The sequence below is a fragment of the Physeter macrocephalus genome, chromosome 14 (assembly GCF_002837175.3).
Source record: "Physeter macrocephalus isolate SW-GA chromosome 14, ASM283717v5, whole genome shotgun sequence".
In the NCBI taxonomy this organism is placed as follows: Eukaryota; Metazoa; Chordata; class Mammalia; order Artiodactyla; family Physeteridae; genus Physeter; species Physeter macrocephalus.
In genome coordinates, this window is record NC_041227.1 from 112,309,855 (window position 1) to 112,337,589 (window position 27,735).

Below are 27,735 nucleotides of genomic sequence, written 5' to 3' on the forward strand. Positions count from 1 at the left end.
CCTTCCCAACATGCCGTGCGCGCGCGTGCGCCCACCGGGTCACGCCCAGGCCTGGGAGGCGAGGGCCGGCCGCTTCCGCCGGCCCGCGGGCGGGGCCTGCCGAGGACTGAACTCCGCCCCTGCTGGGCGGCACCGCCCCATTCCGCGCCAAGCGTAACCGGAGGCTACTCAGCGTGGTAACGCGTGCTGCTTCCTTCCGTAGGCTCCGTTAGTCCCGGGCTTTTTCACGGAAATAGAAACATACGTCTTGAAGCTTTAACACCGCTCCGAAATGGAGAAAAGGGTAGCGTATCCTTTTGTACCACGCGGTGCTCTTGGTGCCATCTTGCAGTGGAGGAAAGTGAAGATAAGCACTCGTTCCGTGTTCCGACTCCTTTCTCCTAGTCTCTGCGCTTGCCGCCTCTTCAACCTGGCTTGGTCCTCCCACCCCGACTCCCCTGATTCACAAGGTGGAAAATCAAGGCAAGAAGAGATAAGGCGGTTTCTTCTCACGCGGAGTATGCGGAGGAGTTTGCCTCCCAGTCTGGAATTTTTTTTAATTATTGATTCATTTACTGAACAAATATCTGAGTACCTATCATGTACCAGGTAAACTCTTGAAGCTAAGCTCTGAACCTTTCAGACACGGTCTTTGCTCCCACAGACCTTGAGGATTAGTGAGGGAGACAGTCACTAAATAAATAAATATATCAATATAAATTGTAATAAGTACTCTAGCACCTTAAACTGTACGGACTCTAAAGACAGATCCCCTGGGTTGGTAATCCCAGCTCTGCCATTCTGCCTTCCTTTCCCCATCTGTAAAATGGGGCTTATAGTAAGAATGGTCCCCTAAACACAAAAGATGTTGCTGTGAAGATAACACAGGTAAGGCATGTAGAACAGGCCCAACACATTTTAAGTTTAATCATTAGCTATTATGATAATGAGGAGAAGAAAGTAGGGTTCTGTCAAAGGGTAAGAGAGGTCTCTCCGTGGAAATGACCTAAGGCCTAAAAGATGGGTTAGTGGCCGGGAACACAGATAGATGTATACGACCTGGTTCTCAGGGAGCTCCTGAAACATGGAAGACAACAATGTAACAATAACTTGAAATGAAATAAAAGAAAATACTCTCCTTTGGATCTCAGAGGCAAGAGCTCCTACCCAGTCCCACACTAGGCTCTCTATGGCTCTCTTTTTCATAGATCCTGAGGCCAGCCACAGTTCAGTGTGTATTACTACTGCAGATAATGAATTCATTCTTTTTTTTTTCATTAATTCAACCAGTGCCAGCATCATCTGCTGGGCATCAGGGATTCAGACATAAAAGTAATCTTTTGTTTTTTTTGGCCATGCCCCCGGGGGCATGTAGCATCTTAGTTCCCCGACCAGGGGATCAAACCCGTTCCCCCTGAAGTGGAAGCTCAGAGTCCTAACCACTGGATGGCCAGGGAATTCCCAAAAGTAGTCTTTATGAACAAATCACAATGCCCAGTTTACAGATAACTTTTATAGATTATATGAGTTGGTTATTTTCTGATGCTGAAATGGAAAACAACCTTATCAGTCAGTGGTCTCCAGACCCCATTCCATGTATGTTACTAATGCAAAGTGTCATGGACTGAACTGTGTGCCCCACCACACACACACACAAATTCATATGTTCAAATTCTCAGAATCCACGGTAGGATCTCACAATGTAACTACATTTCGAAGTAGAGCCTTTAAAGAGGTAATTTAAAATGGGCCCCAATACAATCTGACTGATATCCTTATAAGAAGAGGAAATTTGGAAACGCCAGGTAGGCACACAGACAGAGGAAAGGCCATGTGAGGACACAGTGAGAAGGCAGCCATCCACAAGCCAAGGAGAGAGGCCTCAGGAGAAACCAAACCTACTGACACCAGTAGGACAAACAAACCTACTGACACCTTGGATCTTGGACTTTTAGCCTCCAATACTGTGAGAGAATAAATTTCTGTTGTTTAAAGCCACAAGTCTGTGGTACTTTGTATGGCAGCTCTGGTGAACTAATATAGAAATGAAGCCACAGTTACTAGTGCTTCCCAGCCTTCAGTGTGGCCCCCATGACTCCATCCTCCATCTGCTTTGCTGCCTCCGTCATCTTTCTAAATGTAAATCCAGTTGTGTCTCTTCCCTGCTCAAAACCCCTCAATGGTTCCCCATCTAAAATTTAAACACCACAAGGCCATCCATGATCAGACCTGCTTCTCCAGCTTTTTGCCACTGCTCCCCCACACCTTGAACACCCCTTCTTCCTATGACATCACACCACGTTACACTGCTCCAGACATGAAATGCTCTTTCCTCACCCCAGAAACGTCTACCCATCTTCCTCAGCTCACAGCCCAAGCATCACCAGCTCTGTAAAGCCAACCTGGACCCTCATTCTCCACCTGCCACACACAACTCATCATCTTCTTTGTGCCACCATTTTACCTTGTACATTTTGGGGTTTGTCACATGATACTGAAAATATCAGTCTTTTTCTTTAAAATGAAAGTTTCTCCCTTTCAGTCTGGTGGCAGCCATCAGTTTATCTCAAAATAGGCACGAGTACATCCAGGAGCTGTGGAGGAAGAAGCAGTCCGATGTAATGCGCTTTCTTCTCAAGGTGTGCTTTTGGCAGTACTGCCAGCTCTCTGCACTCCACAGGGCCCTCCACCCAACCCAGCCTGATAAAGCACACAGACTGGGATACAAGGCCAAGCAAGGTTATGTCACATATCAGATTCCTGTGAGCCGTGCTAGCTGCAAATGCCCAGTTCCTAAGGGTGCCAGCTATGGCAAGCCTAATTATCATGGTGTTAAATGGCTAAAGTTTGCTTGAATCCTTCAGTCTATTGTGGAGGAGTGAGCTGGGTGCCACCATGTGACTCTGAGAGTCCTGGATTCACACTGGGTTGGTGAAAATTCTACACACAAATTTTTTGAGGTTATCCTCATTGATCCATTCCATAAATCTACCAGAAGAAATCCTGACACCTAGTGGATCACCAGTCCAGTCCACAAGTACAGGTAGGTAGATGTGAGGGCTGACGTTGGCAGGTTGAAAGAGCTGTAGCCTTGGAAAGGGCCACAAGTTCTGCCACACCGCTGGTGGTTCTCACCATGCAGCTTGGAGATGGCACAGTACTCTCCAGCTCCACTGTTACTGCTAATATAAGTAATGTTTGTGGACTTCCCTGGTGGCACAGTGGTTAAGAATCCGCCTGCCAATGCAGGGAACACGGGTTTTGAGCCCTGGTCCGGGAAGATCCCACATGCTGCGGAGCAACTAAGCCCGGCGCCACAACTACTGAGCCTGCACTCTAGAGCCTGCGAGCCACAATTACTGAGCCCATGTGCCACAACTACTGAAGCCTGCATGCCTAGAGCCCGTGCTCCACAACAAGAGAAGCCACCGCAGTGAGAAGCCCGTGCACCACAACAAAGAGTAGCCCCTGCTCGCCTCAACCAGAGAAAAGCCCACATTCAGCAGCAAAGACCCAACACAGCCAAAAATAAAATTAAAAAAAAAAAAGTAATGTTTGTGAAATTCTTACCTAATAAATTAGGATATTCATGTCGAAAAAGTGTTTTTTAACTTGTCTGTTAAAACTAGTTGTCTGCAGATTGTTTCATGAATGCATTGTCAAATTATGAAAGCTAAAGTGCAATAATGTTTGAATACTATAAGTGATGGTAGATCTTGTTTCTAATAAGAAAAATACTTTTGTCTTTGCTTTATCCTTTTAGGAAGTTTATATGTCAGTGTTTAAAATGCTGTTTTGTACAATAGGTATAAAATACATTATGTAGAAGAGGAGTGCAGAAACTAGCCATGCACATGTTGGTGCATGTGATGAAACCTACAGCTTTACTGGAGTGATGCAGTGCTCTGCTGGGTTGCTCTCCAGTGGCTGTTTCATGGAGTTTGGCAAGGGTAGACTTTTTTTTTTTAATTAATTAATTTATTTATTTTTGGCTGCGTTGGGTCTTCGTTGCTGCGCGTGAGCTTTCTCTAGTTGTGGCAAGCGGTGGCTACTCTTTGGTGCAGTGCGTGGGCTTCTCATTGCAGTGGCTTCTCTTGTTGCAGAGCACGGGCTCTAGGTGCGCAGGCTTCAGTAGTTGTGGCATGCCAGCTCTAGAGTGCAGGCTCAGTAGCTGTGGCACACAGGCTTAGTTGCTCGGCGGCATGTGGGATCTTCCCAGACCAGGGCTCAAACCTGTGTCCCCTGCAGTGGCATGCAGATTCTTAACCACTGTGCCACCAGGAAAGCCCAAGGACAAACTTTTAAAATTGGATTTTGCTTGGAAATGTGAAGGATGTCCTAATCCTCTGTCATGATCATATGCAGAAAAGTAATGAAAGTTGACTAGGGCCTACATTTTTAGATTTAATCTAATATTCCATATCTGTGACTGCTGCTTCCGAAAGGAGAAAAGTTTAAAAGGATGCCACCATTTTTAAGAGAATTGAATAAACATGTTGCAAGAGGATTCTCTTACAAAAGAAACAAATCCTGGTTAACCTAAACAAAATTGCCTTGGTCTCCACAGTACCACTGAAGTTCACTTAAAAGGCAGAGGCTCCTGACTCAATCCCATGACTCCACGGGATCTGTAGAATACTGAATTTCATGCAAAATAGTAATGGTATTTATACTGGCATATACTGAAACTGATGGAAATTGAACATCAAGTAAATGAGAAGGGAATTATAAACCTTAAGGTTTGTAAGCTAGTAACGCTAGGATTGGGAAATTGCTGGTCATCAGATACCTTTCAAGTGTTGGGGGATAGAAAAAGTCAGCTTTGATCAAAATTGTAAATACTTTATCTGTAGTGCTAGTTTGTGACCATTTTACCTTTGGCTAAAAAATAAGGTTGGCTTTATTTAAAAGTAACATCATTGCGCAGTCTAACAAGTGTTAAAAGTCATCTTGGGTCAGCCCAATTTATCCATTCCCATAAGGCTACTGAGAAAAGTCATGTAGTTGCTGTTAATACAAGTTCATGGTTTCCAATTTAACTACATTATTTTTTTCATTCCTCTTCAACCTACCCTCAAAATCCTTACCTTTCTACAAACTTCCAAGTCACCAATTATGCCTTCTTTAATATTCAGCATACCACCACATCTGTTTGCTTCCCATCTTCCAGTAGTCCAGGCTTTGTTTACCTGGGTGAATTTGAGTGTGTAGGAAATATGGAAGAGTAATTGCCCCAATTCTTTCCAATTCTGGTTTTGCTGACTTAATAGGTAGTTTAATTTTGAAATCGAATTGCTGGTTTCCTTGAACCAATTTTTCTCCTATTCTCTTCAGGTCTTTTAAAAGGCTCACTTAGGGAATTCCCTGGTGGTCCAGGGGTTAGAGCTCTGCACTTCTACTGTGGGGGGTGGGGAGTGGGGGATGGTGGGGAGGCAGGCAGGGCTCAATCCCTGGTCAGGCAACTAAGATCTTGCAAGCTGGGTCTTGAGGCAAATCAATCAATCAATCAATCAATCACTTAAATGATTTCCATAAAATAGGTAACAGGCTCACAAAACCTCTTGAGACCTAAATTCCTTTCCACTCAAAAAACAAACAACAACAACAAAAGTTAAACCATACATTTTGTGTGTAAAGGTTGTTCAACTAAAGGAATAAATGTCTATTAATTTTCTTTTCCTTTTTTTGGCTGCGCCACTCAGCTCGTGGGTTCTTAGTTCCCCGACCAGGGATCAAACCTGGGGCCCAACTGGCAGTGAAGGTGCCAAGTCCTAACCACTGGACCACCAGGGAATTACCTAAATTTTTAAAAATAAAAAATAAATAAGGGACTTCCCTGGTGGTCCAGTGGGTAAGACTCCGCAATCCCAATGCAGGGGGCCCGGGTTCGATCCCTGGTCGGGGAACTAGATCCCACATTCATGCCGCAACTAAGAGTTCGCATGCCACAACTAAAGATCCCGCATGCTGCAATGAAGATCCCATGTGCCACAACTAAGACCCAGCGCAGCCAAATAAGTAAAAATTTTAAAAAATAAATTTATTTATTTATTTTTGGCTGCATAGGGTGTTCGTTGCTGTGTGTGGGCTTTCTTTAGTTGCAGCGAGCGGGGGCTACTCTTCTTTGTGGTGCACGGGCTTCTCACTGCGGTGGCTTCTCTTGTCACGGAGCACGGGCTCTAGGAACACGGGCTTCAGTAGTTGTGGCACGTGGGCTCAGTAGTTGTGGCTCGCGGGCTCTAGAGTGCAGACTCAGTAGTTGTGGCACACGGGCTTAGTTGCTCCATGGCATGTGGGATCTTCCCAGACCAGGGCTCGAACCCGTGTCCCCAGCATTGGCAGGCAGATTCTTAACTGTGCCACCAGGGAAGTCCCTAAAATCCTTTTTAAGGAAGGGAAATTTGACAAATAAATCCTTACAAAGAGAACTCACAGATTTTGATCTGCAGTAACTACCAAGTTTTATGAACTGCTTTTTAAAAAAAGAGGCCACTACCTACTCCTCTGTCACACAAATTGTGCTAAAGGGCCCAATTCCAGTACTATGCACATCAGCTTCAGATGGAGTATCATGCTGGATCTGAGAATTAAAGTTTAAATTGGGGGACAAATAAAAATGTAAGCTCAAGCAGAGTTCCACTTCACCATAGGATCAATTTAAATGTGCAGTCAGTTTATATTCAGTACCACCTGGTGTGCACTGTGTACTGTGTGAATGACTGTATCAAAATAAACAGATTTGGGTTTTTCTTAAACAGTAGCAAGAAAAATGCTTGCTGTGCAAATCCTGGGCTGCCCCAAGAGAGGCAAATGAAAACCCCATGCCTAAATTTGTCTCTTCCTATTTTATCTCCTCTCTGCATTCAGACCTTTCTCTTTTTCACCCCAGGGTTATTCCTTAATCCTTCGGACCCCATCTGCAATCTTCCATCCCGTGCCAGATTGGAAGATGTCTCCCGGGCGCCTGGGCTCAGCAAAACAATACTTTTCTTTTTCTCCGGCTGGGTAGTAAAGCAGTGTCAGCCCAGGCTCTGAGCCTCATTAGATTGATTAGGCAAAGAAGTCAGGCAGAATGCTGTTTATACTTTGCACCGTTCCACTCCCCAGCTCCTGATATCGGAGACCCGGATAACTCCAAAGCCTCTTTGGTATTCTTTCTTTTTTCTTTACATGGCCTTCACGAAGAGTAATTAATTAAGATTTAAAAGCAGTAATAAATCACATTTTATAGACTCTGAGCACAATATAAATATTTTTCCTGAAAGCCAATTTAGAAGAAATCTCTAAAATGAGATGTAAAACAACAGTAATTGAAATAAATAATCGAACTGAATAGTCCCAAGCACTGTCAAAAGAAGAACCGTGTACTCTATCTCTGCAATAATAGGCATATAATAGGATCGTTTTCAGCCCATTTCCCCATCCTGCTGGGCAAGAGTTGGTTCAGATAAGGAAAAAGAGCCAAACAAACCGGGGTGGGGGTGGGGGTGGGGGAACACCAATTATTTTTGATGCCTGGTAAATAACCTGCGCCAGGGGATAAGGCTTTTCTGGCTCTGAAATACCCATTCTTTCCTTTCCTTGTGTCTGTCCTCCTCCCTGGAAGCTGCGGGGTAGGGAGTTCTATAAATAGTCGGTGAATCACGGCAGATAATATTGTGCAGCTGTTACATAAACAGCCAGCCCGCGCGGGCGCCGAGGGTAGGAACGGAAAATATCTGGGTCAGGGTTGTCACTCCGAATAGGTTCCCCCGGAGCCGGCCTGCGGGAGGCGCGGCCGGGAGGAGGCTTAGGCCCACGGGCCGGGAGCAGCAGGGGAGTGGCGGGCGGCCCTCGGCGGGGTAGCAGAGGCAGCTGGCTGGGCGCGGGTGGCGGCGCGAGCTGGGCGGACGTGCTCCGCGCGGTCTCCCCATGGCGGGGAGCGGGCCGCGGCGGCGGCGGCGCTGACCGGCCGGGACTGGGCGGGCGGGCCCGGGCGGGGGCCTGGGGCTGAGGGAAGATGAGCGCTCTCCTGGAGCAGAAGGAGGAGCAGGAGAGGCTGCGGGAGGCCGCGGCCTTGGGGGACATTCGGGAGGTGCAGAAACTGGTGGAGAGCGGGGTGGATGTGAACTCCCAAAATGAGGTCAACGGCTGGTAAGTGGGGAGCGGGGGAGGCCCAGGGTCAGAGCATCCGGCCCGGGCGCGACCTAGGCCTAGCGCTGCCCCCGACGCCCTCTAAGGCGTGGCCCGGCGCCCCGGGTCAACGAAGCTGTGCGCTCTGGAGGCCAGACCTGGCCCCCTCTGCCTCGGGTAGTCAGCGGAGCGTCATGTCCAAATCCCGGCCCACGTGGTCCTGCCCCGGCAGCGCCCACCCGAACCCTGGCGCCCGCCGTTCCCCCCACCCCACCCCTAACGTGGCCGGAACGATGCTGGCCACGACTCTCACCCTAATTTGGAGCTCACCCCAGTTCGAGTCTGGAATTACTATGAAGAACACGTCTGTGCAGCGCAAAAAGCATAAGCAACTGAGCAAATGTGGATCTTATAAACTAGCAGGATTTCTTTTCCCAAGACTAGGGAAAAAAAATCACTTGCATCCCTTTTCGGCTTCTCTGTTGTCTCACTGCAGCAGTGATTTACTACTACCTACAGCTGCCTGTTGCAGGAAGACCCATTCATTTATCCTATAGAGTGTTTGCTTTGTTTTCTTACAACAGTTTCAAATATGGGACTTCAGATGCCTGCATGCAGTTGAGTCCTTTCCAACTAAATAAGGAATCTCATTTTAAGATGTGCTGGTGGTCAAGTTTTAAGTTACTGAATGTGGTATTATTCTGCTCTCTTCACATTTAAATTTTAATTTTTCATTTGATCCGGGTAATGCTTAACCAGCCTATGTTGCTAGGTGAGAGTTAAAGTGAGTTTGCAAATGTTTTATTTTTTAAGGTGGAATCATACAGTTTGAAACTAAAAGGGACATTGGAGATGGGTTCAACTCCAGAGAATAACCTGCCCGAGGTCACACAACTATTAATATAAAAGCCAGGACGGGAGTCACAGTTTCCTGACTTCCTCACAAATCTATCTACAACTTACCCTAAGGAAGACAGCCTGGGGAGCTGTCCAGAAAGCCAGGAAACAGTAGAAACTGCTTTTTTGTTTTGTTTAAAAGTGTTTGCAAACTAGCTTGCTTTTCTCTGTGCGTGCCATTTCTAGTATTGCTATGTGGTTCACAAGCTGTGAATCATTGTTTTGGCACTGGGAGGCAGTGTTGTGTAGAAGAATGAGCCTGGTCTTTCCTGCAGGTTCTTATCCATTCCTGCTTAGATATACAACCTTGCCCGAGTCACTTCATTTTCCAGTTATTTCAGAAGAGTGTTGTGAGCATTTAAGGAGATGCAGCATGATATAAATAGCTAACATTTATTGAGCTTGCTCTGTAGTGCAAACAGGCTTCCAAGTGCTTTATGTGTATTATCTCATTGACAACTACTCAGGGACATAGCTATTGTTATTCTCTCCATTTTGTAGGTGAGGATACTGAAGCCCAGAAAGATTAAGTAATTTTCCCAAGGTCACAGAGTTTACAGTAACTGATGGAGCTGGGAAACAAACCCAGCATCTGCCTCCAAACCATACTTCCTCTTTTTTTTTTTTGGCCACACCCAACGGCATGTGGGATCTTCGTTCCCCGACCAGGGATCGAACCCGCACCCCGTGCAGTGGAAACATGGAGTCTTAACCACCGGACCACCAGGGAAGCCCCCAAACCATACTTTCTTAACCACATAGTAGGTGCTCAGTGAATGTAAGTTGGTTGAACTATGAAGAGGCTTTCATAGATTTAATTGGGGGAAGATGTCTAATAGGACTTCAAATTCAACATGTCCAGGGTTGAGTTCCTGGTCTCCCTCATACCCCTTATTGTCCCCAGCCTGCTCCTGAGTCCTCATTTCAGCATCTGAGGCGCACAGGCCAGAACCTTTGGTGCCCTCCTTGCCTTCTGTCTTTCCCTCACACCCCACATCCAGTCAAGCTGCTAATCCTGCCAGCTCCACTGGCAGCTGTGTAGTTAGAATCTGACCGTTTCTCACTAGCTCTACCACAACACCGCTGGTGCAAAGCCACCATCATTCCATCACTTAGATTAATGCAGTAGCCTCCTAACTAGTCCTTCTACCCTACATCTTTTCTCAGCACAGCAGCCAGAGGGATCCTGACTTAAAACATAAGTCAGATCATTTCATTCTGCTCAAAACCCTTTAATGGCTCCCGTCTCACATTGAGTAAAAGCCCACAGGGTCCTACAGTTTTGACTCCTTGTCCCTGCATCCTCTGTCTTTACCTCTAAGCCTCACCTCGGGCTTTACCCCCTTGCCCCCTTCATTCTGCTCTCCTGGGCTCCTTGCTTTTCCTGAAAACACCAGGCACAATGTTGATTCAAGGCCTTTGTGTTTTGTCTTCCCGTCATTTAAAATGCTTTTGTTCCCTCACCTCCTTCAGGTCTTAGCTTAGATGTCCCCTTAGTGAGTCTTTCCTTGGCCCTCAATTTAAAATTGAGCCATGCCCCTCCCCTGTCTCTGGCATTTCTTAATCCCTTTCCTCTCTTTATTGTCCTTATAATACAATCTCTGTGTACCATAGTGTTTTGCTTATTTGCTGACTGCCTCAGTTTTCTCATCTGTAAAGTGGGAGAATGTTGATAATAGTAGGTAACTCATGGGTTGTTTAGAGGATTACATGAATTAATATATGTAAAGCTTTTAGAACAGTGTTCAGTATGTAAAACATTATGTCTGTGTTAACTATTTTTCCTTTTTTAACTATTATTTTTTAAGCAGTGTGCCGGGTAATGGGATATAAAGGTTACCCTCAAAAAACATAGTCAGCAGCATAGAAAAGCAGAATGGTTACTGCTTTCAATTCTTAGCTGCTCAGTAACCACAATTTCTGCACAAATGAAACGTGTGCCTCTGGTCTGAAATACTTCCCAGCACTGAAAGAGGATGCCCAGTGCCTCTGGTCTGAAATACTTCCCAGCACTGATAGGCTATTCTGACTGCAAATTTAAAGCTTAAAGAGTTCAATTTCAAAGATAGAGCTCCCACATCAATTGTAATTCAAGTGTCATGCATACCCCTTTGCTTTTTTTTTTTTTTTTTTTTTGCGGTACGCGGGCCTCTCACTGCTGTGGCCTCTCCTGTTGCGGAGCACAGGCTCCGGACGCACAGGCTCAGTGGCCATGGCTCACGGGCCCAGCCGCTCCGCAGCATGTGGGATCTTCCCAGACTGGGTCACGAACCCGTGTCCTCTGCATCGGCAGGCGGACTCTCAACCACTGCGCCACCAGGGAAGCCCACCCCTTTGCTTTAAGGAGCAAGTATAATAGCTCATGAAGAAGTTGAAAATATTGCCTGGCTACAGTGCCTGTGAGTTCTGGCCACCCAGAGCCGCACAGGTCTGGACTATAAATGATGATCACTCAGGGTACAGGGCTGTGGGGGAGGTGCTATGCTGACTTAACTCCACTTTACATGGTGATGCTTTAGCTAGTTGGTTTGTCCCCAAGTGTCTCAGATCCACTGGCAGTATATTTCTTCCTTCACTCTCAAGCTTGTCATGAACAAGTGATTTACTACTAGCAAGTGAGTACTTTATTTCCAAAAGGGAACATATTTTTCTCATCATGCTCCATTCATTTTTGAGTGCTTGTTTATCATTATAATTATTCATTTTCAGGCTTTCAAGACATCCACACACAAACACACTCTCAGCTGTAGTTTGGCCAGAATCAAGGATATATGGGATCCTTCTACTCCGAGTAATGCCCACCTTGTCCTTGGTTCACTCATTCAGCAAATATTAATTAAGTACCTGTATATTCAAGCAGATACTTCCTTACCTTCACACGGAGCTTATATTTTAGAAGTCCATATCAAGACTCTTACCTTATTTTCCCCAAATTGGCATTCTTTTCATCATAGAGTACCTTTTAAAGACATCTGGATAATCTAATTCTAATGAGTAATAGTTTGGAATGTCAAATATCACTCTGAAACATCAGTGGAGTTGCTCCCAGCCAGCCAGACAAGCTGGCTTTCTGTAAGTCGTAAATATTAAGGTGCCCAGGGCAAATCAGCTTTTTCCTGGAACCAAATGTACTTTCTAGATAGTTATATTTCTCAGGTGGGTGACCTAATCCTCACTATTGAACATATGTTCTATTCTTTACCATATTTATATTCGTCTATAAGCTCTGAAGATATTTATCTCAGCTCAATTAGAGAGTTGGTGAGTGAGGACATTTCAAAACAGAGGGGAAAAAAGTAATTTCCTTCCATAATAACATTCAGCTTTGGCAACTGGGGATGAATTTAGTAGCTCTATTAAGTTGGAGTATTGGCTAGCATGTTGATTATATTTCTGTGCAGTGTTAAGATAATAGCTCTTTAGAGTGTGCATAATCCCTTCCTATGTGTACAACAGTAAATGATTAGTTTTACTTAAATGAGTCTAATACTTCAGAAGAGTTCTCAAAAATTTTGGCTGTTGATGTACATTTTTCAAGTGCTTTAGGAATTAAAGTACGTGTGCAGTGCCTTAAACACAAGACACTGCACACGTACTTTAATTCCTAAAGCACTTGAAAAATGTAGCCTTCTGGAGAGAACTAGAGAAGTGAACTCTTAAAAATGGAAATTTGGAAATCCTTTTTGTGTGTGTGTGAAGGAGAGAAAAGGAAAGAGGAAAAGAGTAACTGAGATTCAGACAGGAATCTGCTGTAGTAATAATTTTAGTGGCAGAGCAAGCTGCAGATGAGAGATGGTTAGTAGCCTGATAATATTTAATCTTCAAGTGACATTTGGTGCATATGAAGCAAGTTTCCATAGTCTCTTTTTTTTTTTTTTTTTTTTTGGTGGTACGCGGGCCTCTCACTGTTGTGGCCTCTCCCGTTGCGGAGCGCAGGCTCAGCGGCCATGGCTCACGGGCCCAACTGCTCCGCGGCATATGGGATCTTCCCGGACCGGGGCACGAACCCGTGTCCCCTGCATCGGCAGGCGGACTCTCAACCACTGTGCCACCAGGGAAGCCCTTCCATAGTCTCTTAAAAGGAATATGGCCATGTAAAAATATATTTTAAACAGACTGGGACAATCGAATGAGTGACACTGATAGAGTTAACACACAGGATATCAGTAGAGTTATCTAGCCAGCCAGGCAGCCAGCCTTCTGAAAGCCATTGAAATAAAGCTGCTAGGATAAATCAGCTTTTCCCAAGGGCCAGAAATGAAATTGAAAAATAAATTTTAAGCATATTAAATATTTTGATCATCTGCTTTCTGAAAAGAGAAGTTAAGATTACCAGCCTGATTTTCTGGTTCTAGCTGAACTCTAACACGCTTGTATATATTTACTTACTGGTGTGTAGAATTTGAAATCCCAAATCACCTCTCCACTTTTAAATCACTCTTTTTTTCTTTTCTTTGGCATAGGACCTGTTTACACTGGGCATGTAAACGCAATCATGGTCAGGTGGTCTCTTACTTGTTAAAATCAGGAGCTGACAAAGAGATTCTTACCACAAAGGGAGAAATGCCAGTCCAATTAACATCAAGGAGAGAAATTAGGAAGATTATGGGAGGTGAGTCTGTATTTTAAGGCAACTTCTGATTTTGTCAACCTAATTGAAAACTTATGGTATTGAATATATTCTTTTTTTGTGTGTGTGTGGTATGCGGGCCTCTCACTGTTGGGGCATCTCCGGTTGCGGAGCACAGGCTCCAGACACGCAGGCTCAGCAGCCATGGCTCACGGGCCTAGTTGCTCCGCGGCATGTGGGATCTTCCCAGACCAGGGCACGAACCTGTGTCCCCTGAATCGGCAGGCGGACTCTCAACCACTGTGCCATCAGGGAAGCCCTGTATATATTCTTGATGCCAAACAGCCAGTCTGTTTCTAAAAACAAGATAGTCTTAACTGTGCCAAGATAATTATTCCATACTGTTTCTGGAAAGGTAGGCATTATAAAGTTTTGGTTTTTTATCTGTAAACTTTAAGGTGATAAAAATGGTAACAATAGGGCTTCCCTGGTGGCGCAGTGGTTGAGAGTCCGCCTGCCAATTCAGGGGACACGGTTTCATGCCCCGGTCCGGGAAGATCCTACATGCCGCGGAGCAGCTGGGCCCAGTGAGCCATGGCCGCTGAGCCTGCGCGTCCGGAGCCTGTGCTCCGCAACGGGAGAGGCCACAACAGTGAGAGGCCCGCGTACCGCAGAAAAAAAAAAAAATGGTAACGATAAACATGCAGTAAACACTGATCAAAATATTTGTTGTATACCAAAGGACACTAGCTTTCACAAGATACTCTACTTTGTAATTTTTAAAGGGCTATGTAAATGTTCTGTGTTTCCGTCTTTTTAAGTGGAAGATGATGATGATGACCATGACGACCTCCCCCAGCTGAAGAAGGAGTCAGAGCTGCCCTTTGTTCCGAACTATTTGGCCAACCCAGCCTTCCCTTTCATCTATACCCCTGGGTCAGAGGATTCAGCCCAGCTGCAGAATGGGGGCCCCTCCACACCTCCTGCATCACCCCCTGCAGATGGCTCGCCTCCATTGCTGCCCCCTGGGGAACCTCCCCTACTTGGGGCCTTTCCAAGGGACCACACCTCTTTGGCACTGGTTCAGAATGGGGATGTGTCTGCCCCATCTGCCATACTCAGAACACCAGAAAGCACAAAACCGGGTCCTGTTTGTCAGCCACCGGTGAGTCAGAGTCGCTCCCTGTTCTCTTCTGTCCCGTCCAAGCCACCAATGTCTCTGGAGCCTCAAAATGGGACTTATGCAGGACCAGCGCCAGCATTCCAGCCATTTTTCTTCACCGGAGCATTTCCATTTAATATGCAAGGTAACCCCTCATCAGCAAACAGCCTCTGCCACAGGGCAGGTGGTGTCCAGAGGTCTAGTGCTTTACTTCCTGGTTTTCTGAGGAGTGGGGGTGGGATTGATTTATTTTGCGTCTGATTACAAACTTACAGAAAAGTTGCAAGACTAGTATAAGGAGCTCTCTTTACTCAGATTTACAAGTTATCTTTTGCCCTTTTACCCTGAACTACTTAAGTGTGTTTTTCCTAAGAAGAAGGATAGTCTCTTACATAATCACCATATGATGACCAGATTTAGAAAATATAACCTTGACATAATACTATTCTCTAACCCATAGTTTATATTTAAATTTTGTCAGCTGTCTCAGCAATGCCCTTTGTAAGCTATCTTCACTCCCTCCACTCCTGTCCGCCTCCCAGGATCAACCATTGCATTTGGCTATCATGTTGTTATAGTCTCCTTTAATCTGGAGCATTTCCTCAGCCTTTAGCTATCATTTTAGACCTCAGATTTTTGAAGAGTCCAGGCCAGTTATTTTGTAGAATATGATTTCCTTTCATTTTTTTCTCTATTAGGTGGTATTCTACTATAAAGAAGGGCTTTCCCTTCTCCTCCATTTGAACTCACTGATTCTTATTTTATTTATTGGGTTATAATCTATTAGTATCATCATTTTGATGTTCAAATTATGCCAGATTTATCCAGAGGGAGCCCCTTGGAGCTTGTTCTTGTGTCTCTTGGACATGTCCATCATTCTTGGAGCACTTCCTTACTTTGTGGTACAGCAAGATGTTTCAGGCTCCCTAGTATAACTTTCCCTGCCCCAGCCTTGGAATCAGCTGTTTCTCCAAGGAGCCCTGGTTCTTTATGGTGGAGAATGGTATTCAGAAACCAGAATGTGAACACTAGGTGTGCTCACTGCTGCTAGCATCATTTCTTCTAGGCTCACTCAGAGGACAGAGTTAGAAAAGAAAGAAAAAAGCAAGCAAACAATAAAGAGCAATTGAATGATAAAAGGAAAGATTCACCAAGAAGATGTAAACTAAACATGTATGTACCTAGTAACATAACTTCAAAGCATTCTAAGTTCTCATTTAATTGTTACAACAAACTCATAAACTGGGTAGTATTATTTACATTTAATTTAATTAATTTATTTATTTTGGCCTCCCCGCACAACTTGGAGAATCTTAGTTCCCCAGCCAGGGATTGAACCTGGGCCCTGGCAGTGAAAGCGACGAGTCCTAACCACTGGACCGCCAGTGAATTCCCATTATGTACATTTTATTTATTTATTTTTTTAAGATTTTTTTTCTCGGCTGCCCTGTGCAGCTTGTGGGATCTTAGTTCCCCGACCAGGGATTGAACCTGCGCCCCTTGCATTGGAAGCATGGAATCTTAACCACTGGACCGCCAGGGAAGTCCCTATTTACATTTTAGAAGTGGAGAAACTTAAATGCAAAGAGAGATAGGTAATTTGCCCAGTATCACATATCTAGTACATGATAGAGCGGGGTTATACCCATTTGTACCACAGTCATTCAAGGTTCAAAAGGTCACAAAAAGTAGAGTTGAAAGCAGCTCCCACAATTTATGACAAAAGCAACAAACTCTCCATAGATATTTTACATCAGCGGTCCCCAACATTTTTGGCACCAGGGACTGGTTTTGTGGAAGACAGTTTTTCTACAGATTGGTGGGGGAGGGGTAGAATGGTTCAGGTGGTAATTCGAGCAATGGGGAGCCCCAGACAAAGCTTTGCTAGCTTGCTGCTCACCTCCTGCTGTGCAGCCCCGGTCCTAATAGGCCGTGGACCGGTATTGGTCCGCGGCGGCCGGGGGTTGGGGACCCCTGTTTTAGATGAAAAGTAGAAAATGAACATATGCTTCCTGGATATCAAGCTGCATGCTGACCTGAGAGGATTAGTAAAGTTAAAAAAAAGAAAAAAAAGGCAAGCAAACACAAATATATGTACTTTTTTCTGTATTTCTATATCTATTTAATCTAGATCTTTTGAAAATATATTAAAAACTGTAAATTAATCCTAATACCTCCAATTCCAGTCAACACCACAGGGTATAGTCTAGTCTTACCTTTCTTTTTCCATATCAGTAACTCCCTCACTTTCTGTTTTTGAGGACCTGTTACTATTGTTGTTGATAACAGTGGCCCATGGGTGGCGTGAGGGATTCATATATAAGGAGCAAAGCAGAACCACTAAATTCACATGGGTGCATGGTTTGGGCCATCATGGCAGCCAGGCTCAGAGTTTAGGAGCAGACTTCTTAGATCCCAGACCCACGAATAATGGTATTTGTTTACTGTCAAAGCCAAAATTCCTCCCTTATTAAGGTATACTGAATTCAAATCATAGTTAGACTTTAATTTTTATTAGTAGCTTATCTTTTTGCTCTTGTACTGTCTTTATTGCAAGGATTTTCATATCTCATAAATATCTTTAGATCCACAATTGTTAAATCTTTATAGAGTAACTCTTGTACCGTTATCTTTCCCGTGCCTTCTTTTCACCTCGCTTCCCCTTACCCTGCTTATGTGTAGTTTGATACCCAACCCATTCTCAAGCCTTTACCTGCTTAGCTCCAGCGGCAGAAGTAAATTGCCCTTCTGTATTGGCTGGGATGGTTGTCTGCCGTCTCCCCCTGCTGCCCCTTTACTTTGTGAACCACAGTCTTAGATATATAGGGAGGACAAATGCAAACCAGCAGAGCCAGAACTGGGCCTGAGCAAACCATGCTGTAATATTGTGCTTAGTTTTCTCATTGGGTGGCACAGGCCTTAGCACAGGGCATGATTCAGGGTAACCATCTTCTGGAAAAGATCTTAAATTACATTGGGTTACTATGCCAGAATCATTCATTAACATTTTTCCCCCCTTTTCCCTAGAGCTGGTACTCAAGGTGAGGATTCAGAACCCATCTCTTCGAGAAAATGATTTCATTGAAATTGAACTGGACCGACAGGAGCTCACCTACCAAGAATTGCTCAGAGTGAGTTGCTGTGAGCTGGGTGTTAATCCTGATCAAGTGGAGAAGATCAGAAAGTTACCCAATACTCTGGTAAGAAAGGTAAGAAAGGTCTGTTAAGTGGTTGCTTTTTCCATTTGGAAAATACCCAGCTTCCTCCTTGGGTATATGAGTCATAGTTGAAGAAACGAGAAGAGAATAGAAAAAGAGCAAAGGGTGTTTTTCCATTGAGCTTTCTTTCCTCTACTGGGCCTATAGAGACATTGGCATTTCTGAAAGTGGTAGGATACCGGAGAGAATGTTCTGAATTACCATTCACAGGTACCTATTTTTGGTTGTTTCTCTTTAGTGATCTGTAAGGATTACCTTAGTGCACTATCACATGTGCCTTGTGTTTTATAACATAAGAACCAGGCTAAATTATAGTGCAAATCCACATAGATACATGTGTGGTCCTCCCAACATCTCTGGGTTCCCTGAATGTCAGGCTTCTGGATTCTCGGGGCCCCTGAGGAAAACATCCCTGCACTGCCTCTCCGTTCGAGGTGTGCTTATCTTGTAGCAACTGCTGTTAAGGCCTTCTACCACTCCAACCCAGTTCACGCTCCTGGGGAATTTCCTGCACTATCACTGGTATCAACACAGCACACCAAACACATAGAGACAAGCGGCTCCTCTTAATCTGTTTAACCTGTTTTTGTTTTAGGACAAAGACGTTGCTCGACTCCAAGATTTCCAAGAGCTGGAACTGGTTCTAATGATAAGTGAGAATAATTTTCTGTTCAGAAATGCTGCATCCACACTGACTGAAAGGCCTTGCTACAACAGGAGAGCTTCAAAACTGACTTACTAATGCAGCAGGGACTTTTATCACTGAGTACTGTGACAGTGTGCATCACCTCTGGGCCAAGGACAAGCCATTGATCTAAATGCCTTGGATGCCCCGGAGGGCCCCTGATGCCACTGCGTCGGATACACTAACATCGTTCTGCCAAGGTAGGAAGCCCCTGACCCCGAGCAGCGGTGCCACTCTTCCGAGCCTCTTGGTGCACAATAAACCTATTGCTTGAAGCTGTGAACAGCTGAGAAGTGGCCTGGAGAGGCAGAAGCCGACGGTTCTATATCCAGTGTGTTTTTTGTGCAGAATGTAAGAGAGTTGTCTCACAGAAGCTGAGAGAGAGCAGAGCCTATTTCTAGCTAGTCCTGTTGACAGTGCACCCGAAGGGCTGGGAAGCGCTTCTCTTGGTGTTGCATGTTCACGACTCTCCAGAAACGTGAACTGACTAGAGTGGAAAACTGGGGAAAGCACAGGTACTGGACATAGGAATTTTGGTGTGACTTGTGGCTGTGAGGTTTCACATAACATATTGAAAAATGTTACTCAGGTTAAAATTATTTAAGAATACAGTTACCTAATTGTAAATATGCTGTTAACCAAAAGAGCTTCCCCTCCCTGACTTTTTCTGTTATAAACACTCTTGACTGCTTCTGTCTCTAGAATGCCATTGCCTAGACAGTCATCTCTGCATTAACGCCCCTTCGTGGTCACTAGGGGGCTCTCTGACGCCTTCTAAAAGAGCAACAGCTTTTTTTTTTTTTTTTTTTTTTTTCTTTTTTTTTCACTGAAGCGATCCCTGTCTTCGTGTTTCTGTTTAATTGCACCGAAAGAGAAGAGCACAAACATTGCCAGTCCATGTTCTCCACTTTCATTTTCCACTACAAATGAAAAGCAATTTTCCAGACTGAATCTGTTGTTGCTATTTTAAAGGTTATTGTGGGAAACTGAGCTAAAAGGAGTTAGCATCTTTATTTTTGTATCAAAGATAAAGATTATTTTGAAACTATTGGGATTTTTACACAGCTCTGAAATCTGTTGCTTTTGTAAACACGTTGTTTGATCTTGGGCATCCTCCGCAACCACCACCAACCCACTTAACAAAGTCAGTTGTGAGTCTACCAGGCTTTGTTCTCAAAACAAACAAACACCTGATTAAACTCTTGAGCATGGCATAAGAATTTTTCTAAAGAACACATTTAAGGATTCTTTTCCTTCCCTTCAGTGTCATTAATGTTAAAAAGAAAAGCTGCTGTCTTGTTGAAATAAACAGCTTAACGTGAGAAACAAGAATGAGCACACTTAGACAAACAGGAGAGCAGGGGTCTGAAGCCAGCTGTTGAAGAACATCCCTGCTGTCTTAAGAAGCTTTCTCCCCATAGTGCCTATAGTTTCCAAAGAAACTTAACTTCCTAACTGTGTTAATTTTATTGGAACACTACAGATCGAGAGAGAACGTGCAGAAGATGTCAGTGGAAGAGAATGTTGTGCTAAGATAATGGCCTCCTGCTGCTGCTTAAATGCTGAGCTGTGGTTGAGGTGTTTTCAAGGCCAATGTGGAGTCACTCTGTTCAGTGACTTAATTGTATTACAGCAATTACGGATGGTGAGTTACTCACCCTTGTGCAGTGTTTGCCTAACAGAGTAAAGGTTATTCATTACTCACTTTCTCTGAAGTACTTTAAAGAAGAAACTTCCCTTGTGTTTCAACGAGTCAGAAGATAGTCTGTCCAGACAAACTAACCCTTTTGTTCCCTTACCTTTGAAAAAAGTTACAATTTACTGATACAGTTAAGGCTAGTTTTATCCTGGAATAAATAAATTCAGTATTAATTCATGTCTAAATCATTGGGGTTAATACTCTTCCAGCCATCCAGATCAATTAAAAATTCTTGGAAGCAGTTGAAGCCCCTGGCTGGGAGGTGGCCTACAGAGGAGTAGCTCCAGGGCATTACCTGGGCTTAGAAATGGAAGCGGAGAGAATCTCAAGTGAGAGATGGGCCTTGCCCTGCTCTCTCTTCTCCCTTATAAAGTCCTCTGTGGTCAACTGACTCTTGCGTATGGCAGTGAATTAGACTGCGCAGTTGCTGGTAGGTGAGTTTAAAGTCTTAATCTATGCATTCAGAGAAATATTTTTATATGCTTTGTGTAATTTATAACAAGGATTTTTTTTTAGCTTTGTTAACTGTGAATTTGCCCCTCCTCCTCCACTGCATATTTAAAGCATGTGCTCACACTGTGTGTAAACATTCACTGAAGATTTTTCTCTTCGTGAAGTGCTGACTGTTCAAGCATAACGAGTATTATTAAAATTAAATATTAACTGACTGAAGCCACATTCTTTAATTTTGGCCTCCTAAACAGCACTATACTTCTAATAATATGGGGTTCAAATTGTTGGACAGTTCCAGGGAGAAAACCCTCTGGAGGAAGAATAGGCGGGACTGGTCCCCACCTGAGCCTCCTCCATCCTGCTGCTGCGGTGGCGTGCACACCCGTCGCTGGCGCCAGAGACAGATATTTTGTGCGGGGTCTTCCTCAGTTCACGGCAGTCAGCTTCATTTCCCGAGTAGCTGAGCCAGCTAGAGGGAGGTCACCCTCTGTTAACCACATTTTTTGATTATCCTATTTACTTTACACAACTGAGCCTCTCCTTTGGGCTGTCAGCGCCTGTCGGGGCCTCAGTGAGCTCAGAGGCAAACTCCCAAGACAGGAGAAGAAATACAGCCTTACACCTTCAGATCTTTAGCTGAGAATGATGCCGAATGAATCTGCATTTCTGTTGGTTTGGGGCAGCTAGAGCCTCACAAGCCAGACATCATTGCCAAATCAGCCTGATAAATTAGGGAGCATAGCAGAGACCTTTTCTTAGCTCCAAGGAGAGGCAGAATAATTTGGGCATTTGTGCTTTCACACTTGCTTTATCACAAGGATGGAAGTCTTCTTCTATACACTCATAAACATCCTGGGCAGAAACAGCCTGCCAAAAAAAATGTGATTAACCTTTAACAAATAGTCCTGCAGCACAGGCTGGCCCGATGCATACAGAAAAATCAGATCAAAGGAGCCATCTGCACACCTACTGCAAACCATTTAGGGTGGAGGGAAAAAAAAAAAAAGCCATCACCCACAACCAGTCACATTATACCAAGAGTAAAGTTTGAAGAAATGAGAGTCAGAGGAGACCAGAAAACTTAGTAAGGTAACAAAGAGAAGAGATCCCTTCCAAACAGAAGGCCACGTGCCAGGTAAATTCTGACCTGCAGAAAAATAAACACTTCATTGGCTTGCTCAAAAAAAGCAAATTTAATTCACCCCCTCATCTCATTTACCAGCCTGGGACTGTCAGGATAGGGGGCAGCCTCTGGTTGCTCTGTGCTCCAACATTCAACTTCAGCCACAGTGAGGAAGATACCTCACTGGTGATGGGGACCTGTCCGGAACAGACTGTTAAAGGGGCAAGGAAATAAAGCACCATGCCTTTCTCATCCCCTAGAGCAGCGGTCCCCAACCTTTTTGGCACCAGGGACCAGTTTCGTGGAAGAGAATTTTTCTATGGATGGGGTGGGGGGCAGCGGGGTGGGGGGATGGTTCAGGCAGTAATGCAAGCGATGGGGAGCGATGGAGAGCAGCAGATGAAGCTTTGCTCGCTTGCCCGCTGCTCACCTCCTGCCGTGCGGCCCGGTGCCTAACAGGCCATGCAAGGCCATGCACCGGTACCGGTCCACGGCCCGGGGGTTGGGGACCCCTGCCCTAGAGAAGCAGGCGTAGTGGTCTGAGGGATGACATAAATGAGGAGGTGTTCGGGACTTCCCTGGTGGCTCAGTGGTTAAGAATCCACCTGCCAATGCAGGGGACACGGGTTCGAGCCCTGGTCCGGGAAGATCCCACATGCCGCGGGGCAGCGAAGTCTGTGCGCCACAGCTACTGAGAGCCTGCTCTCTAGATCCTGCGAGCCACAACTACTGAGCCCATGTGCCACAACTACTGAAGCCCACGCGCCTAGAGCCCGTGCTCCACAGCAAGAGAAGCCACCTCAATGAGAAGCCCGCGCACTGCAAAGAAGAGTAGCCCCCGCTCGCCGCAACTGGAGAAAGCCTGCATGCAGCAACGAAGACCCAACGCAGCCAAAAATAAATAAATTTAAAAAATAAAATGAACTTAAAAAAAAAAAAAATGTGGAGGTGTTCACAGCAGCTTTCCCAAGAGGCCTCGGGTCAGATTTCAGGGGTTTTACTTCTCACCTTTTTACATTATCTACACAGCAGCACAGGAACTACTGGCAATAACCCAGTGAATTTTGGCTTTGAAGACAATATTTCTAGCCAAAAGTTCTTGGGTCTGAAGTTTTCAGATAATTCCAGCCATGTAGATGTGTATAAAGGTTACCTCTGTCTCTCCCTCCTTCCTCCCTGCCTCCTCTAAAGGTCCTAGCCCCCAGACCTTGTGAACAGAGAAAGGCTACATTGGGGTGTATGTATTGTTGACACGTAGCTTTATTTCATCAGTGCTCCATTTTTAATGGATCCAGGCCAGCACCCCAGTGTACCAGACTCAGTTCCTTAGGGATGGCCTGACCTGGCAGTCTTCTGTTCCAGAAGGAAAAAGCTTTATTAAAAAAAAAAAAAAAAAAAAAAAAAAGAAAAACACTTCAGAGTAGAAAATATGAAGAATCATGGGGGTAGGGAGGTCATGCCATGAAATGATTGAAAACAGTACAGTGTGGAAATAACACCACACTGGGAATCAGGAGACCTGGGGACTAGTCTGGGCTCTGCCTCAAATTAGCTATGACTTTGGGCATGTCATTTGCCTCTTGGGCTTCACCTCCTCACCTGAAGCATTTAGCATGGTTATCCTGCCAGGCACTTAACAGGGACAAAAACCTGACAAATGCCCCCAGCATTTGCCATCAAGTCCATTCTGTAGACATATCTGGTGTCCTTTTCCCTTCCTGATGAACACCAGGAATGTCCAGGAAGAAATCCCAGGAATATATTTTAGGCAAGTCCAGCATCTCTGGCCATCCCGTAGAAGATGCCTCTGGCTGCAATGAGGTTGGTTGGAGAATCAAATTCAGCTATTGTCCCTTTGTCCAGGACCAGGACCCTAGCCAGAGAAAAGAAGTGGTCAGGTCTCCATCAGCCCAGATCTGGTTTCATAGTCCAATCCTGACCTTCTGGGTACTGCTCAGGCCCCGCAGTGACATGCCAACCCTCCCATTTCAGGCAACCCACCCAACGCAGCGCTACACCACATGTGCATGCTGGCAAGGCTGGTTATTTTAGCCACTCCGTTTGCTGTCCTGGCAGATGAGGCAATTTCTGGGATCAAACACAAGGTCCGATTCATCTTTGCTAGTCGGGGCTCCGAAAACCTTCCCTAATGAGCCCTTCCCTCCTCCAGGGTCACAGGGCCTGTGTGCTTCCATCTGCTTTGTGCCGACTCAAAAAGGCACACGGCGGGAAACTGGGCTGCAGTGAGGGCTGATGCTGGAATCTGGGGCTTTGGCTGCAAATCTGGCTGCTGCTGATGGGTGGATCTCCCCCCGCCCACACACACACAGTCAAGCCTGGGCCTGGGATTAGAATCTCTTGCCAACTAAACACAGGGTGCACCTGGTGCAGGGCCAACGTGCTGGCTCCCGGGGTGAGGCAGGGGCAGAAAGGGCTCTCCCAAGTCCCAGGAGATGCTACTCAATAAGAGGGCCTGGACTGCACCCACTCTGTTTCCCCACCTATGGGGCTCCCAGAAACGTGTCCTGGGAGGATGTGTGTCTGTGGCCATCACTGCCTAGCCACTGCCCAAATTGAAGCCCAGGAGACTGCCCCCCTCGCTTCAGTGGCTTCTCATTGCCCTTAGGGTAAGGACTGAATGCTTTCCCGTGGTCCTCAAAATGCAGCAGAGTGAGGCCTCTTTCTCCCTCTCCACTTGGTTCTACTGCCCCTTCACCCTTTCTACTCCAGCCTCATGTGCCCTCCTACCTCAGGGCCTTTGCATGTGATGCAGCCTTTTCCTGAAATTTTCAGCTCCCTCCCTACCCCATCTCCTCCCCTGCTCCCCAACTTTTACTCATCCTTTAGGGCTTGGCTGGTCTTCCCTTCCTTTGGAGAGTAAGTGTCCTGGCTGCCCTGTGTGGATTGGCTTCCTCTGGCCTACACCTGTGGACCCGTGCTTCCTTCCTGAAGGCTCTAATTACACGTTCAGTAGCATGATTATTTGATTTATTTCTGCCTGCCCCACTCGAATGACTGAACTCCCAACCCCCAAGGTCAGTTCGAGTTTTCGCCCCTCAGGGCTGCTGGTGAAAACCAGTTTCAGTTAGGCCTGGGAAGAGATCCTCTCAGTCCAGCCCTATCCCTTGTCTGGACCCAGGGCCCGGGGCCTTCCTGCCCACCCTCCCTTCTCCCAGTGGGACCCTGGATGGGAGTGGAGAGAGGGTGTGTGTGGTAGGGATGGAACAGACAGTAGCATCAGGCATTCTCAGCTTGGTTCCCAAGCCCCTGGGAGCTGTGTGGGGAACTTCTGAGAGAGGACCGAGGTCTGCGCATCGCCCTGTCCGTGTATCTCCCCACGTCCCCATGCCCTGCAGGTGTTTGTTTTGTGAATGAAGCCTTGTTGATGTACTCCCACTATACTTCAGAATAGCTTTGTTGCAGCCTCCTGCCTCTTCCTCACTCTGAGCTCCCGTGTCTCCAGGGGAGCCAGCCTGGCAGGCCAGCACCAGCTCGCTTCCATCAGGCTTCTGAGTCACCCAGCCCCTCCCCTGTCCTCCAGCAGCACACCTTGACATTAGGCACAGTGAGCAAACAGGTCACATTTTTTTCCTTTTGGCTGAGTGAGCTGCCTCCCCAACGAAGCCAAGATACCAAGAGCAAGGCTTCTTCCCTAATCCTTTGAGAAGCTGGTTCTAGTGAGAATTATGAAGGACAACATTTCCTAGGATCACCTGCACTTTTTTTTTTTTTTTTTTTTTTTTTTTTTTTTTTGCGGGGCCTCTCACCGTTGTGGCCTCTCCCGTCGCGGAGCACAGGCTCCGGACGCGCAGGCTCAGCGGCCACGGCTCACGGGCCCAGCCGCTCCGCGGCATGTGGGATCCTCCCGGACCGGGGCACGAACCCGCGTGCCCTGAATCCGCAGGCGGACTCTCAACCACTGCGCCACCAGGGAAGCCCTGCACTTTTTTTTTTTTAACACCTTTATTGGAGTATAATTGCTTTACAATGGTGCGTTAGTTGCTGCTGTATAACAAAGTGAATCAGCTATACATATTCATATATCCCCATATCTCCTCCCTCTTGCGTCTCCCTCCCACCCTCCCTAGCCCACCCCTCCAGTCACCTGCACTTTTAACACTTTATTTCATTGACTCCTTACAACAACCCTGAGAGAGAAAGAGGTTCATGAAGGTTTTGTGAATTGCCCTATGTCATACAGCAGTCAGCAGCAGAGCCGGCCTTGGGACTCAGCCCTCTGCTTTCCCACAACAAAGCATCTACTCCGCATGGGATCCAAGCATCGTGCACCTTTCCTCGGTGGCTTCCCGGTCTGGAAACAGTGCTCAGGAAGTGACGGGATTTGGCATGAAGGATCTGGTTCCCCTCACCTCATAGTATTAAGGGGTCGGGGGGGAAGTGGGCCATGCCTAAGGAGCCCCAGTGTGCCCCTTCCCCACATGTTGGTAACCCCAAAGTGTCCCTTGTGTCTCAGGAAGCATCACTGTGCCCCCGGTGCCCAGATAACCCACACTGTTCTGCCCCCCCGAAAAACCTTAGATGATCCCACGAGGCTCCCATATCCACATATCCAGATAACCTTAATCTGCCTGCCACTTCCCCACGGCCCAGGCGACCCCACCAGGTCCCTCCCTGCTTGGGTTCCCGTGCCCCACCTGGTGTAGTCCATGATGGTGTTGAGCCGATGTGCGATGGTCAGCACCGTGCAGGTCTCAAACTGCGTGTGGATGGTGGCCTGGATGAGCTCATCAGTCTCCAGGTCGATGGCGGCTGTGGCCTCGTCTAAAACCAGGATGCGACTCTTGCGAAGCAGGGCTCTGGCCAGGCACACGAGCTGCCGCTGGCCCACGCTGAAAATGGGGAAGGCGAGGTATCTCTAGCTGGGTGCCCCCAACCTGCCCCCAGGCCTCATCCCCCAAACTGTGCCTGTCTCCACTCCTTCCCAATGGCCCAGGGCTGGCTCTCTGTCTAACCTCTCCCATTTCTGCCTTAGCCCAGTACTCCTGGAACACAGAGTTGAGGTCTGGACAGCACAGGGATAATGAGGGGCCTTGCGGGTAGAGCCAGTACTTAACAACATTGTGAAATCCCCAGTCTGTCTCTGGCACCCCTGGTCTCTTCCTCCTGTGCTTTCTTCCCTGTCCTCACTCCTCAACTAGTGTCACCCTGTTTCTCTGCTTCAATCTCTCAGTCATTTACACCTTAGTAATAACACACTTAAATGACTCCTCCTGGATATTTGCACACATCATGTTATCTTGCTGAGCCTAATATCACACAATTTAGTCATCTTCCGCCCCCATGGGGAATATAGGTCAGGGTTCCGTTGTGGGAACAAGGAAGGGACAGGGCAGAGGAGGCTATGGGGGGTTCCCGTATCTGGTCCCTGGGAAGGTGGAGGAGGGGTGGAACGCATACCTTCCACCTCCCGCCTTGGAAGCTAGAGCTAATGCACAAAGAGAGGCTGTGTTCCCAACCACAGAGGCTGCAGCACCCCCCACACCCAGGGACAAATACCTCAGCCCTTCCCGCAGGGGTGAGTCACTACAGCCCGAGCGAAGGCCAGGATCTCTCCCCGGCCTATTCCCGCAACTAATGAAGGTTTTGGCAGCAGAATGAACCACCAGATAGAGCTCAGGGCTGATTTATGGTGGGACTGGCACAGGATACAGGTTATACTTAAAGTGGCTACAAGCTCAGTGAGGGAGGAGGGGAGTGGATTTCTGTCTCAGATCCTGGTGGATGTGGGGATGGAGGGGGTGCTCTGGGGAGAGGTGCTGATGGCAAGCAAGGATAGGAGAATGGACCAAAGAACAGCTGTGGGGCACAGGGTCTGA

At 46.4% G+C, this 27,735-nt stretch overlaps 2 protein-coding genes and 1 pseudogene across 4 annotated transcripts in view; 2 read left to right on the forward strand and 1 right to left on the reverse strand.

Moving 5' to 3' along the window:
- The first annotated feature begins 10 nt into the window (after positions 1-10).
- LOC102982559 (60S ribosomal protein L15-like) lies at positions 11-3,165 on the forward strand (annotated as a pseudogene).
- Positions 3,166-7,676: 4,511 nt separating this feature from the next.
- On the forward strand, positions 7,677-20,994 carry ANKRD40 (ankyrin repeat domain 40). Of its 3 annotated transcripts, none has more exons than XM_007103553.3 (5): positions 7,677-8,112; positions 13,452-13,600; positions 14,380-14,865; positions 17,748-17,929; positions 18,534-20,994. In XM_007103553.3, the coding sequence occupies exons 1-5, from the start codon at positions 7,979-7,981 to the stop codon at positions 18,678-18,680; spliced, it is 1,098 nt and encodes a 365-aa protein (XP_007103615.1). In that variant the 5' UTR covers positions 7,677-7,978; the 3' UTR covers positions 18,681-20,994. The 3 variants fall into 3 exon arrangements, with proteins under 3 accessions (XP_007103615.1, XP_007103616.1, XP_028354837.1); XM_007103554.4 differs by having other exon boundaries at positions 7,922-8,112; positions 17,748-17,920; XM_028499036.2 differs by having other exon boundaries at positions 8,028-8,112; positions 13,517-13,600.
- Positions 20,995-23,140: 2,146 nt separating this feature from the next.
- Positions 23,141-27,735, reverse strand: part of ABCC3 (ATP binding cassette subfamily C member 3) — a 46,455-nt gene continuing 41,860 nt past the window's right edge. The window contains 2 exon segments of the mRNA XM_007103552.3: positions 23,141-23,771; positions 26,554-26,748. Coding sequence (XP_007103614.2) covers positions 23,663-23,771; positions 26,554-26,748 — 304 coding nt within the window. The 3' untranslated portion in view covers positions 23,141-23,662.

What these genes read in the sequence shown, in the direction of transcription:
- ANKRD40 (XM_007103553.3), top strand. Translation starts at nt 7,979, where the DNA reads ATGAGCGCTCTCCTGGAGCAGAAGGAGGAGCAGGAGAGGCTGCGGGAG. An exon ending in CAAAATGAGGTCAACGGCTG is followed by an intron (nt 8,113 to 13,451) that starts GTAAGTGGGGAG and finishes TCTTTGGCATAG; the next exon opens with GACCTGTTTACACTGGGCAT. An exon ending in CCAATACTCTGGTAAGAAAG is followed by an intron (nt 17,930 to 18,533) that starts GTAAGAAAGGTC and finishes TTTTTGTTTTAG; the next exon opens with GACAAAGACGTTGCTCGACT.